The sequence below is a fragment of the Octopus bimaculoides genome, chromosome 4 (assembly GCF_001194135.2).
Source record: "Octopus bimaculoides isolate UCB-OBI-ISO-001 chromosome 4, ASM119413v2, whole genome shotgun sequence".
Classification (NCBI taxonomy): domain Eukaryota; kingdom Metazoa; phylum Mollusca; class Cephalopoda; order Octopoda; family Octopodidae; genus Octopus; species Octopus bimaculoides.
Genome location: NC_068984.1, coordinates 57,475,460 through 57,489,370, shown reverse-complemented (window position 1 = coordinate 57,489,370; position 13,911 = coordinate 57,475,460). Strand labels below are relative to the sequence as shown.

The following is a 13,911-nucleotide window of genomic DNA, read 5'->3' as shown; positions in this document are numbered from 1 at the left end:
ATCATTCTTTTTTACTATTTCCCATTGTTCTTTGTTTACCAAATAACACATCGTAGTCTCACCATCATCATCTACGAATTCTACTTCCACCATATCCTTCCAATCGTTCAACCTTTTAAACATGTCATCTCCCGCGTTCTCATACAGAACGCAAGCAAAACAAACAGGGGGAGGGGAAATCTTATTTTCATCGTGTGTGTTTATTTTTTTCTGTTTTCTTGTTGGAGGGGATTGGGTAGGTTTGGTGTCTGTATGGGTAGGGTGAGGTGGCAAGGGAGCGGATGGGCCCTGGCTGGGTTGGGGTTCACAATTACTTACTTTCTTTTCCTTTTTTTCCTCCTCAGGCCGTTTCCCATTCCTTATCTTCTGGGGTTTCCTTTTCCACTTCTTGTGTCCTCTCTTGTGGTGGAGGCCGTCTCTCCTCTACCATTTTGGGTGGTGTAGGGCAGTTCGCTCTTATGTGTCCCTTCAGGCCACATTTGAAGCACCGTGGAACTCTTCCTTCCACCCTAACAGTCATAGTTATTTCATCCATGGTTATAGACTCTGTAATCTTTTCTACCGTTTCTTTTGACCCTTGGACTATCATCTCCAATTGCTGACCTCTCCAGTTAACGCAGTCTTTTTTCTTGGCCTGGAGCACTACTATGTTGTCCTCATTACCACGGAGGACCGCATCTGCCACCCTGAACACATCAATCTCTGGTGGGATTCCTTCTACCGTGATTCTTGTCGCTCTCCTGCCTCTATACGTGGGCAACAGCACCACTTCTTCACTTCGAATTGTTGAAGCTGCATGTTTCCTTGCTGCTGATGCATTCCGGAACTTTACTTCTACTGTTCCAAAAGTGGAACCGCTAGCCAGGTATGTTATATCATCCCAAATCTGCCTCAACGCCTGTTCTATTTTCTCTGTCGTGACGACATCAATTTTTCCCTTATTTATCGAATATGTTCGATAACTTATCGTTTTCTCCCTTATCCCGTCTTTTACTTCTTGCGGGGGCTTCAGCTTCACTTCGAACCCGTCTCGTGTCATTTCACTTTTATACTTTCCTAGTTTGCCGATGTTCAGTTCCGTCTCCTTACACCTTGCTGCATCAGCAAAATTCCTGTTCCCTGCTGTCAGCATTTGGTCCATTCTTTTCACAGCCTCCCGCAACTCCTCCTCGGACGAAGACATGTTTGAATAACTGTCTTCAGACATTCCTTAACCGGCCGTCTCCTCTCTTACGAGAAGAGAAAACACAATCAAAACACGTAAATACTGAAACCGCTGCTACGCAGCTCAAAAAATTATTCTTTAAAATTCACCAGCACAAAATTCAACGAAGGTTGCAAAGTGCCACAGCACTTCTCCCCACTTCATCTGTCACTAAATATCTCATTGACTTTCTCACGCAAGCTGCATTCTTGTGGATACACATATGGGAAAACATATACACAGATAGAACCAACTTTTGTAATATAAACTAAATGTAACTGATGTCTGCTGCAGTAATGTAAAAAGTACATAGTGAGAACAAGATCTCTTTTACTAAACTACTATTCTAATGGGTTACGAACCTATTACAAATTCTGGTGGGGCAGAAACTTTGAATTGATGGAAAAAATTCAAAGTTGTTAAACACAATAAATCAAATACTTTAAAATAATTAATTGTGTAAAAATGAGTTAAATAACTCTTGCACTGCAGAATGAAAAACTCACTTCACATTTCCAAAATGATTCATTAAAAAAACCTCTTCAGCAAAAAAGTATGCTAGCAGCTCAAATCTTCACCTAGAGATCCAATTTAATTAAGTTATATAACACTTGAAAAATTCCTTAAGAAGAAAAATAAAATGAAGCAATTTCAAATATATATGAAGTTTGCTGAAAATGATAGATTGATGGAGGCACGAGAGACAGGAGGCCACTAGATTGCATACACTAAAATATTTGGTTTTGTACCTCTACTTATTATGATCAATTTATGCCAGAATTTACTATATCTCTCCCTCTATTGTAAAAGTAGCAATGATATAATAGCATAATGTATTGAAGTGTATAGAGGTGAGTGCAACATAACACCACCTGCAGTCAGACCTGTTGAGCTCAAGGCTACTGAAGTGATAGCCCAATACCATATCCACCTGATCTTTGCTTCTATTTTTTTAATGTCAAAAAAATGAAACTGATCACTGTATTGGTGTCGAGTGTCTCTAGTCATCTCTACTTGGGTAGACTTAATGCATAGGAACAGGCAACTGAAATCTGTAAATTTGATTGGAGATTCAGCATTATGGATATGTAAATGTATAGAATGTTTGGTGTACATCATTAATGTTTTAATAATGGCTCCCCTCTGTCATTCTTTCCATCTTAAACTATAACTAATTACCAACTATGTCTCACTAAATATCTAGACCAGATACGAGTAACACACAGTATTCAGGTGCATGTGGCCCATTATGTGTTTTTATATCACATGCAAAATGTCATGTCCCTAAAAACACAAAACTATTTTTGTACCAATATTCTGTAACATTATATTTAAGCGTGATTCCATTAATTTGAACAATTTTTGAGCTGGCAGAATTGTCAGCACACTGGGCAAAATACTTAGAGGCATTCCATCCACCTTTATGTTCTGAGTTCAAATTCCACGGAGGTTGACTTTACTTTTCATCCTTTCTAGCTCAATAAAATAAGTACACGTTGAGTACTGGAGCTGATGTAATCAACTTGGACCCCTCATCTGAAATTGTTGGCCTTGTGCCAAAATTTGAAACCATTATTTCTCTTATTCACTCAAATTTTTATGTATTATGACAAAAAGTACACTGCTCTACATATGACGTTTCAATTATTCTTTCAGTGGTGTGACCTGATTTATGATGAACTGTATTCTATTAGGCCCACTACAGAAAAAAACTTTTGCCCATGCCTAACCTAGAAGTAAATGCATCAAGATTTATGCCTAATACCTAAACCACTACACCTAACTTCTATAATATGCATACACTGCACTTGAACATCATATAACGCAGTAAACTTGTATTGTAACAGAAACCACAAAATAAATGTGTGGTTATCATAGTAAAGAAGTCGTCAAATAAAGAATAGTCAAGAGGAACTCTTACCTCCCAGTCTTCGACTGTTGCCTGCCATTCAGCTATTTTCTCAATACTTTCCATTCTTCGTTTTCTCTCATTAATAAGGCAAGCTATCTTCTTCATAGCATCTAGAGCCTCACAGACATCATGATAATCTGGGTGGGAGGTTGATGTATATTTTAGAAGTTCAGCCAACTGTAATGGATACTTGCAAATTTTCTGTACTGGGGTGAGTAAGAATCCTTCTAATGGTATCTGTTTCATGTCTTGTAGTAAGCGGCAACCCTGGAAGATAATACCAAAGAACAAAAATTGAGAGGAGATAGATAGGGAAGAAGAGAAGGGATATCAAATATGTGTGTGTATACATGTATGTGTGTGTATATATATGTGTGTGTGTATATATATATGTATATTGGTTGAAAAGGTATGTCATTAAGCAAGAAATACATTCAGAAAAAAAGCAGGAGATAAGGAGATAAAGAGGACATCGAGCCTGTAAAAAGAAACATATTTTCAAGTATATTACCATGAGATATATTGAGAAGATTTTTCAACAATGTTAGTTTAAATATCTTCATTTCATGGTAAAGCTTAAATGTATATCTACCACTACCAAAAGTTACTTTTATTTGATTCTTTAAGCTCTGATGCAAAGATATCACACAAAAACTAAAAAGTGTCAAATAAGTTTTACAAATTAAAGGGTTAATTAGTCTGAAAATGAAGCTAACTGTACTTGAACCTTTTTAATAGGTCCACTAGAATTTATTACATAAAGGAATGAAATAAGTGTTTTGGTTGTGAAAAATATATAAACAAAAGTGATGTATTTTAGGGAAAGAAAGAGTTAGTTAGCAAAATATTTAGTATTGGGTCTGAGAAGGGATAAGCAATGATGGGTTTGATGAGAGAAAGATAGATGGGTGCATAAGACAAGGGGTGTATAGAGTCAGTAAGCTGAAAGGAACAGACTTCTGTTGTAGCAGTAGGAAAGACATAAAAATTATACATATCTCAAGGAGAGGTTTGTTCTTTAATCTCAGATGCTATCTAGACTGTATGAGTATGCATATGTAGCAGGTACACAGCACCAAACATGTGAGCAAAAGAACTAAGTAGACACCAATGAATGAAATTGATTACATCACTTTAGTACAATTCTTAGTAGGTAAATGCAGCAAAGGAGATTGACATAAGAAATTCTATTTTAATGAAACTGCCAAAACATCGTGTTAATTTTTAGCTTTTGACAGCAATAGAGAAAAACAAAAAAAAAAAGTAATTGAAAAAATAAAATTCTTTATTATTTGTTTTCCTAGCAAAATATAAGCCAAGAATATTTTATGATCACAAGTATCTGTTGCAGCTAAACGGCACAAAATTACTTTTAAATAGTACACAGACAGTTTTTTTTATTCTTATCTTTTAGTCAGGAAGGAAGGCAGTGCCCATCCTCCATCATAGGGCCTCCAAGACTGGTGGATGGCAGGGAGACATTTGCAAACATAAAATCTGGTCCAGATGCTTGCAACAAAGTGGACTCTGCTGAAGGCATCCAAGGTGTCAGAATGAATTCAACAACCATTCCTCTTTCAAATACAATATATGTATGCATTGAATAGGTAGAGAGATGGTGAGTAAAAAAAAAAAAAAAAAAAATTGTGGGAGAGAGGGAGAAAGAGAGAGATAGTGAAAAAACAAAGAACTATGGGGAAATGGAAACAGAAAGACAAATGAAATAGCAACTATTTAAAAAAAAAAAAAGCTCTACTTTTTAAATGTTTGCATAATAATTAAGTAACTTTGAGAGATATGAAGTAAATTATTTTTATCAGTGTAACTTGAAATAAATAAAGCTATGAATGATAGGATGTTGGATATTGGGTTGAAAATCTCTTGGATGGAAAAAAGCTGAAGGCTGCCCAACAGGTATTTTAATCTAATATTCTATGCACTATTATTTTGAGTTTCACGGTTAAAAATAATTTACTTAATATCTCTTGAAGTTTCTAAATTCTTATAATGTAAGCACATCTTACAATTCTCAATGGGAAGAACATGTAGCTTTGATTAATAGCCCTTTCCGGAGACCAATTTTCTCTCTAACTGTATATTCAACTGATACATATTGAATAACTATGATCAGTGATAGGTATGTTAAAAAAGTTCAGGTCATGACCTTTTCTGACTTTGACAAAACTGGTGATCAGCACAAACAAAACGTCAAGAGACTAAATACCGTGTCTTGAAATTATATCTTACTGGGACTGATAAAAGTAGAACCTGATATATTATTAAAAAAGTGTGCAGAGAGCTGTGACAATAGAGGAGAAGTTGGTAGTTTGTATCCAGAGACCCACATTGCACTCTGTCAGTTGTCAAGGCAATCAAGTTCACTTAGTTTCAAGTAGGTACCACAATAGTACTGTGGAATTGTGGAGTATTCTGTTCACTTTTAGAATAGAATTCAATCACAACTGCAAGAAAATCTACCTCCAACAGAGAAATGTACTGGCCAGAAGGAGATTTCTCTCTCAACTACTTAACACTGCAGGAAGAGAAAATAAAACCCAGCCCTCAGGATCATTGACATATCAATGATATGGATTAAAACGAATACACCTTCTACAAAACATAAATCTGCTGCATGGTGTTACTTTGATTTCAGTTTTATAATGTAAAAGAGATAGTAAATTCTTTCTGGCAGAGAATCTGAGAAGCAGTTGTGGGTACCATACAGGACTAACCAATTTCGTAAAATTATCCAAACAAGAATACTTCATAACAGATAAAAGGAAAGCAGTTTTAATTTATATTTCTAATTCCAGTGGGTCACAATTGGCAACATTTAGAATATCAGTTTGTAAGCTTTAGTGTCCCCCTTTTCTTCATGCACAGTTAGTAACATTGTCCATTGAAATGTGTCAGTAACCGAAATAATTAACTCTCAACTGGCTCAGTTCACCTAGCTGTAAATTGATAACACAGGACAGGAACTATTTATTAAACTAGGAAATCGATGAGCATTTTGTTAGCTTGCAATACTGAATTCCACTCTCATGGACTTGCAGTAATCCCACAAGTATTAAATCTCAGACTACAGCACTTGAAATTATCTCAGCTCATCTTCTTACTGGATTTAGGCTTTGATTAAAGATACACTGAGTTCACTATGCACAAGTTCCATCGCTAAGTGAATATCTTAATGTGGATGCTAATATTTTCACTACAATAATTGTACAACTAACAACTGTTTCATTACCTTGCAACAATGAGTTCAAATTCTCCCATGAATACAAACCAGTATTGCTATTTCCAACCATTTAATGTTATGAAACTAAAATAAACTCCAGCATATCCCTATACAGTGGCTGTCATACTCAAGAATCTATGCTGAAATAATCTATGCCAAGTTTAGCTTCAATCAATAGTAACCTTCACTACTACAAACCCACCAATGCTCCAGTAATACTTCCACTGTAACATTGAATGTAGCACTAAATGAACCAAAAGAAATAATGAATGTTTAACACCTTACCTCGAAGAAATGTCGATATCGCTTGTTTTTACACAATTCTTTCAACTGATCACAGGCATGAGGGTGATTGTTGCAGTAATCTGAATATATTTCAAAACCTTTCCTCTGTAATACAATATACAAACATATCTTTTAGAAACTCCAAAAAAAAAAAAAAATTTTTATCATTACTTTTCATTACTATTGCATTGGGCTTTTTTCTGGTGCAAGGGACTAAGTAATATTGCATCAGTTAATTTGCAGTTTGAGAAAAAAGTTCCATAGGTAAGAAGGTTCTGAAAAGAGAGATTGCATGCAATATTCAGTGTGGCTTTGAAGATAAGATGGAGTTTAGGGTCAATTCAAGCATATTGAAACTGGAGCAAGCAAATTCTCAAGAATGGCATGTTTTAATATAGTAGCAGAAAGACCATATAACATGGCACAAAGTCATACAGAGGTATTTGATAACTTCTTTTCTTAGGTCCTAAATGTAAATGCATGAATATATATGTTTAGAAAAACTATGCACTCATGTACACATGAGAAGATCTAAAAGAGAAGAAATAATGTGTGTATGTATGTGTGTGTATAAATACACACACATATATATATATATATATGGTGGTTGTCTACTCCTTATGCAGAGTTTGACCACCTCCTGTACCTACACCTTAGAACCATCATGGCATCTGATGTGGCTTTTTAAACAAGACGGTGTTCTGAAAAGGCACTCACATACAGGGTGTCCACAAAGTCTGGGTACATGGGGATTAACACATATTTTAAGAAATTATTATTTCTTATATTTGATTGTTTATGTTATGATTTTATTTACTCCATATACCCAGACCTTGTGGACACCCTGTAGATTGCACATCTGATTTGGAAGTTATCAAATACCTCTCTATGACTTTGTGGATCTTAAAATGACTTTTGTAGATATATATACATACATACATACATATATATACACATACACACACACAATTTATTAGACAGAAAGATTAGAAAGAATACATTTTTCAATTTCACCGTCAAAGGTTCATTAGCGAGTCTAACAAGGAATTGCCAACAAAACTTTGAAGTCACAGCAATTCTGTCTAATAGATTATTTACATTTAACTCATACGTCAAATCTTTTCCCAATGAATGTTACTTGCTTTTAATAACATTATTAAAAACACTAACTTTATATATAAATATATATATATATATATATATATATATATGTATGTATGTATGCACACCAAAAAGTGCTTTGATTCAAATTGGCACTATTTCCACTGTCATTAAGTATCTTTAAAAGAATAACATATTATTGAGGGTGTTGGCAGTCTACCATATCTCCATGTAAAGGAAATAGATTTTAAAACTAATTTTTGATTGCCCAATCTCCTTCCCTCAACATACCAATCTCCTATTTACTGCTTTTACTTAAAAAGAAACAACATTTTAAACTTGTATTAACTAACAACAAACCTTTCAATATGCCGCCAACCATTCCACCATTCTTGCGGAAATACAATGTACTCCAAATGGACTACCATTTGTACTACAGCTCTTAGAAAAAACATTTACTATAACATTCTGTAAATCACTAAATAAACATCACTAGGCAAATTTCAACAAGTTACTTGTATCAAAATGATTTTCTATGTTTAATTCATTGTAATTTGCTTTGTCCACTCCAGACTTAATCACAATAATCGCTACTCACAGTAATCTGATTTATTGTTCCTGAGTAACCTAAATTTCCAGTTTTAAGTGTTTAACATTATTCAATCAATCAATCATGTTCAATGAAATTTATTAATGGTCACATTATAAAACTTAAGCTTCTATTAACTTAAACAGAATTTTCAAATTTTTAGAGGAGAGAATGCAACTCAGACGACCTCTTAAGACAGCTGTAGAAAAAAAATGTGAAATGTATAACTCACAGGTTATCCTACAACTCGAGATGTGTTTCAAATGGACCCCCACTTAAAAACCCTCAATTGCCAGGTTATGGTGTTAAACTGGTGACAGAATATGTTGGCCACCCAAATTGCTTTAACATTAACCAGATATAATCATCATCATCATCGTTTAACGTCTGCTTTCCATGCTAGCATGGGTTGGACGATTTGACTGAGGACTGGCAAACTAGATGGCTGCACCAGGCTCCAATCTGATCTGGCAGAGTTTCTACAGCTGGATGCCCTTCCTAATGCCAACCACTCCAAGAGTATAGTGGGTACTTTTATGTGCCACTGGCACGAGGGCCAATCAGGCGGTACTGGCAATGGCCACGCTCAAATGGTGTTTTTTTACATGCCACCTGCACAGGGGCCAGTCCAGCGGCACTGGCAACGACCTTACTCGAATGTTTTTTCATGTGCCAGTAAGGCGATGCTGGTAACAATCACGCTCAAATGGTGCTTTTTACATGCCACCGGCATGGAAGCCAGATAGCTGCTCTGGCAATGATCACGCTCGAACGGTGCTGTTAGTGCTCCATTGGCACGGGTGCCAGTCATTGAATTTGCGTTCAATTTTGATTTCACTTGCCCCAACAGGTCTTTGCAAGCAGAATTTAGTGTCCAATGAAGGAGACGATGTTGGCATGGGTGCCAGTCGTAGAATTTGGTTCGATTTGATTTCACTTGCCTCAACAGGTCTTCGCAAGCAGAGTTTAGTGTACAATGAAGGAAAGGTATGCATAAGTGGGCTGGCTACACCCCTGGCAAAGGTCATAGGTTATGCTCTCACTTGGCTTTCTGGGTCTTCTCATACACAGCATATTTCCAAACGTCTCAGTCACTAGTCATTGTCTCGGTGAGGCCTAATGTTTGAAGGTCGTGCTTCACCACCTCATCCAAGGTCTTCCTGGGTCTACCTCTTCCACAGGTTCTCCTCAACTGCTAGGGTGTGGCACTTTTTCACACAGCTATCCTCATCCTAAAAAGTTAATTATAATTCAGACTGTCTTATGCTTTAACCCTTTTGTTACCTTATTTTTGTTGAAATACATTACTTCTGCTTCATAATTTTGAAAACAATGAAGAATTTAGTAAAATAACTGTCATTATTAAGTTAGTATACAGCAAGGAGCTGGCAGAATTGTTAGCACACTGGACAAAATGCTTAGTGGCATTTCTTTAGGCTTGATATTCGGAATTCAAATTCTGCTGAGGTTGACTTTGTCTTTCATCCTTTTGGGGGTTGATAAAGTAAGTACCATTTGAACACTGGAGTACATGTAATCTCCCAAAATCTTAAGCTGGCGTTTAGAACACAAATTGAAATTCCTAATTTAGATCACTTTAAAACAGGAAGTTTGTATTACAGAACAAGGAATAATCTCAGGCAGGTTGGTATCAAAAGGGTTAAGGTGTTTATCAAAATAATTAGCACTTCAAAGACTGCTGAGTTACTTACATGTTCAATAAAACAATGACCCACTTCACTTTGGTGTAAGTCATCTTTGAGACTGACTTCAAGACTTTTGAAGAACTTTTTAGAAAAAGTGTATATATCCTCCAAATTGCCGAAAATGGTAGAAATCTTGTCGTCTGGAAACATGTCTGGCCTTTTCTTGGCTTGAACAACATAACCCTAAAAAGCAAAACAATATAAAAGTAAACAGTTCATACATTATTTATATATATACATATATACACATACATACTAGCTGATGTACCCAGTAATTCCTGGGAAAGTGGGGCTTATCCCTTGGTTCCATTCTCATAATTGTTTCGCTAATCCAATAACAACAATACAAAGTATGTAACCCTTAAAATGGTCTTTGTGCATTTACAGAGAATACCAAACTGTCTTAGACAGGATCTTGTTTTTAGGAATTCCCAATAGGTTATGAATACTCAAATTGTGAAGTCGGTTATGTAATAACATGAAATTAGTTACCTGATAGTAAGAATTCAAATAAAGTAGCTATGGAAAGGACTTTAATGCATTCCCAGAGTATATAGAACATAGGAGGAAATACTAATAAGGTATGTATACTAAAATCCTGAAGCATGTTATGTAATAACAGGCTAATCAGATATGAGATAATAACAATTCAAAATAAATAACTCTGAAAAGGACTTTTGTATGTCCCCAGAGAATATTACCCTCAGCAGTGCTAGTGTTGGTATATTCGTGAATAAGTCACTAACTGAAATAAATGGATCTATTGTTTAGGAAAATACTATTTACTTATTTAAGGGTTATACTGGATAAATTGCGAAAATAATTCAAACAGTTCAAATACTAAGAAATAAGCTTACTCAGTTTGATTTATACCAAATAATTTAGGAAAATGATTGGGTTATTTCCCTTTGCTATATATAAGGATCCCTTCCAGGGGTGAATGGGTTATTTCCCTTGGCTTTTAAAACAAAATATGTTAGATAAATATAAAAATCCCTTCCAGGGGCCCTATTATCGATTTTTTTTCAACAATCTGAGTATGCTATGAGGTTTCCAGACATGAGTTCCACTCATGTGTCAAGTTTCATCAAAATTGATAAAACAATGTCGGAGGAGTTAGCTAACAACTCCACAGACACACCCACTGACAGAATTTCCTACATATGTAGTAGAATATACATACACACACATGCATGTATATACATACACACACATGCATATATATACGTACACACATACATATATATATATATATATATATATACATACACACACTTGCATATAATGCATACACATGCATGTATATACACACACATTCATATATATACATATACATATGTACACATGCATGTATGTACATATGCACACATGCATGTATGTACATATGCACACATGCATGTATATACATACGCACACATGCACGTATGCACACATGCATGCATGTATATACATACACACACAATACACACATACTTATATATACATATGTATATATATACACACACACACACACGCATATAGTGTAGAATGAATAATTATTTTTAACAACTTTGTTTTAGTAAACAAACTATTCTTTAGACAAATTAAAATACCAGAAACTTATATTTGAAAGCCTGGTTCAAATGGCACCTACTTAAAAACTCTCAAGAGCCAGATGGTAGTGTTAAACTGAACGACAAAGTAGCTGTATAAATTATTTCAGAATTATCTCTAACTCAAACAGTGAAAATAAATTTGAGAATATCAGAATTAAGAGTGACAGAAAGAAAAGAAACGAGTTCTCCACAGAGAGAGAGAGAGAGAGAGAGAGAGAGAAAGAGATTGAGAGAGAGAACAAAAACCATGTAAATTAATGAGAGATGAAACCAGATGTACATAATGTTGTATCTAGTCATCACAATCACATACCAAAGCTTTTGTGTTAGACAAAATACCTTGTGGTATTTAATCAAGGTCCCAGATCTATTTAAATCCCACTGAGATTGATTTTTGCCTTTGTCTTTCAGGAGTTATTACAATCAATAAGTACTAGTCAAGTACCAGAATTAATACAACAAATATTTTTGATCACCAAAAGCAGTCAAGCAACTGACAAGTTATTTTTATTAGCGTGGAGGATAAATCAATTGTAATAATTATTCAATGAATTAACTGCATGTTATAACCACATTTAGAAGTTTATAAAATTGGTCAATAATTGCTTCTAGTATTGGAATTTTGAAATTTTGGAGGAGGTGGTTAGTAGTACTTGGCTGGTTCTTTATTTTATCAACCTTGGAGAGATGAAAGACAAGGTTGACCACAGTGGAATTTGTGGTAGAAGAAATGCTACAAGTTATTTTGTGAAACACTCTAATGAATCTACCAATTCACCACATTCATAATCAATAAATCATTACTTGGTAATTGGAAGCTTTGACAAACACTGCAAAGTTTAGTTGGTTACTACAAGCTTTGTTAGTTTCTTTATCAAGAGATTTAAACAGTGCACTTGATGCTTAGCAAGGTAGTAACACTGAAGTGGTAGGCTTAACTCCCCCAAAATGGATCAAGTCTTAAACAATGCATTGGTTAACTTACTTGTAAAACATCATCCAACTGGTGAACATATTCTCTCTCAGCAGAGATTATCTCATTAATTACATTGGTTCGGGCCTGGTTACTGTTGAACTGGTGAGTTTTACCAACATTGGAGGATGAATCCTTACTGGAATCAGCACCTTCTAACTTAGCTGCTTCTTCTAAATGGTGGTCTTGATTGGCTCGCAACTAAAATGAAATGAAATAAAATGCTTAATTTAACTATAAAAACAAATGATTTATGGAAAATTAGATTATACTTCAAGAAACATGCTAGTTAATAATAGCATGTAAATTTTCCATGCTTTAGGAAATTATCAATTTGGAAAATATCTTAATTTCTGATATTGTATAAAGATATATAAAATTGCTTTTGATTATCAAATTTCAAACAGAAAACGTGTTGGAAATTTGTTTAGGAAGGTACAGTTTATTGCATTGATTGCAAAACACAACTGGTACTTATTCTATAAAGTCCACCATCACTTGACATACCGTAAAAACCCATGTAATTTATGCACTTTTTTCGCAAAAACAAAAATAAACTTTAAGGGGAGGATGTAAATTACTTGAGTAGATCGTTTCCAGAATTTTTTAGAAATTTTTTTTGTTGAAAAATGATGTATGGGAAGTTGACTCATTTAATGTCAATAGGTTTTTACAGAAAAAACTATGATGTTGACTTTTATTTATGCTGGACGGTATAATGCTTACTTTATCTGTATAAATTTACTAAAGCCATTAAATGGTTAACTACATTTCAAAGTTTGATGTTCATGCTGGTAATTATGGTCCAGGCCATATTTTACACTGCTTGGAGTTTCTACCTATTGCAATGGAGCCAAGTATTTTCCTTAAATAGATCGGTTTTTCTCCGCTTAAGGATTCTAGCTTGCGTTTGCACCAGGAAGCTATTTGCTTGCTTTTCCATATTATGACAAAATGAAATTCCTCACAGCCGATATCAGCTCTTACTGCATCTAACGTAGGCCACAACATCATAACTCATCCTTGCGCATGTAAACTCACTAAGTGAATATGACTACAGAAACCTTCATTTACCTTATATGACGTTTAATGTCGTTTCACATTCATGTTGAATTATGCAGCAATCTTATGTCCTCTTCATAGAACACTTGTAATGTATGTATTACCAGTTATTTTGGTATAGTAGATTTTTGCTATTCTTGTTTATGTCTCCTCACAGATGTGTACATTCTAACAAGTCACTTCTTAAATTTTGCATCTCTCTTGTTCAATAAACACTGAGTTAAACTTGCAAAGCTGTTTATTTTC

General features: G+C 34.8%; 1 protein-coding gene across 6 annotated transcripts in view; it reads right to left on the bottom strand.

Moving 5' to 3' along the window:
* The window catches only part of LOC106874706 (uncharacterized), a 780,999-nt gene that overhangs the window by 24,159 nt on the left and 742,929 nt on the right, over positions 1–13,911 (bottom strand). For all 6 annotated transcript variants that reach the window (XR_008263925.1, XM_052967086.1, XM_052967087.1 and 3 more), the window contains 4 exons: positions 12,616–12,804; positions 10,042–10,218; positions 6,640–6,744; positions 3,126–3,383 (listed from right to left, as the gene is read on the bottom strand). Coding sequence is in view for 5 of the 6 variants with exons in the window: in XM_052967086.1 (XP_052823046.1) it covers positions 3,126–3,383; positions 6,640–6,744; positions 10,042–10,218; positions 12,616–12,804 (729 nt within the window). In the remaining variant the exon portion in view is untranslated. The remainder of the gene's footprint in view (positions 1–3,125; positions 3,384–6,639; positions 6,745–10,041; positions 10,219–12,615; positions 12,805–13,911) is intronic.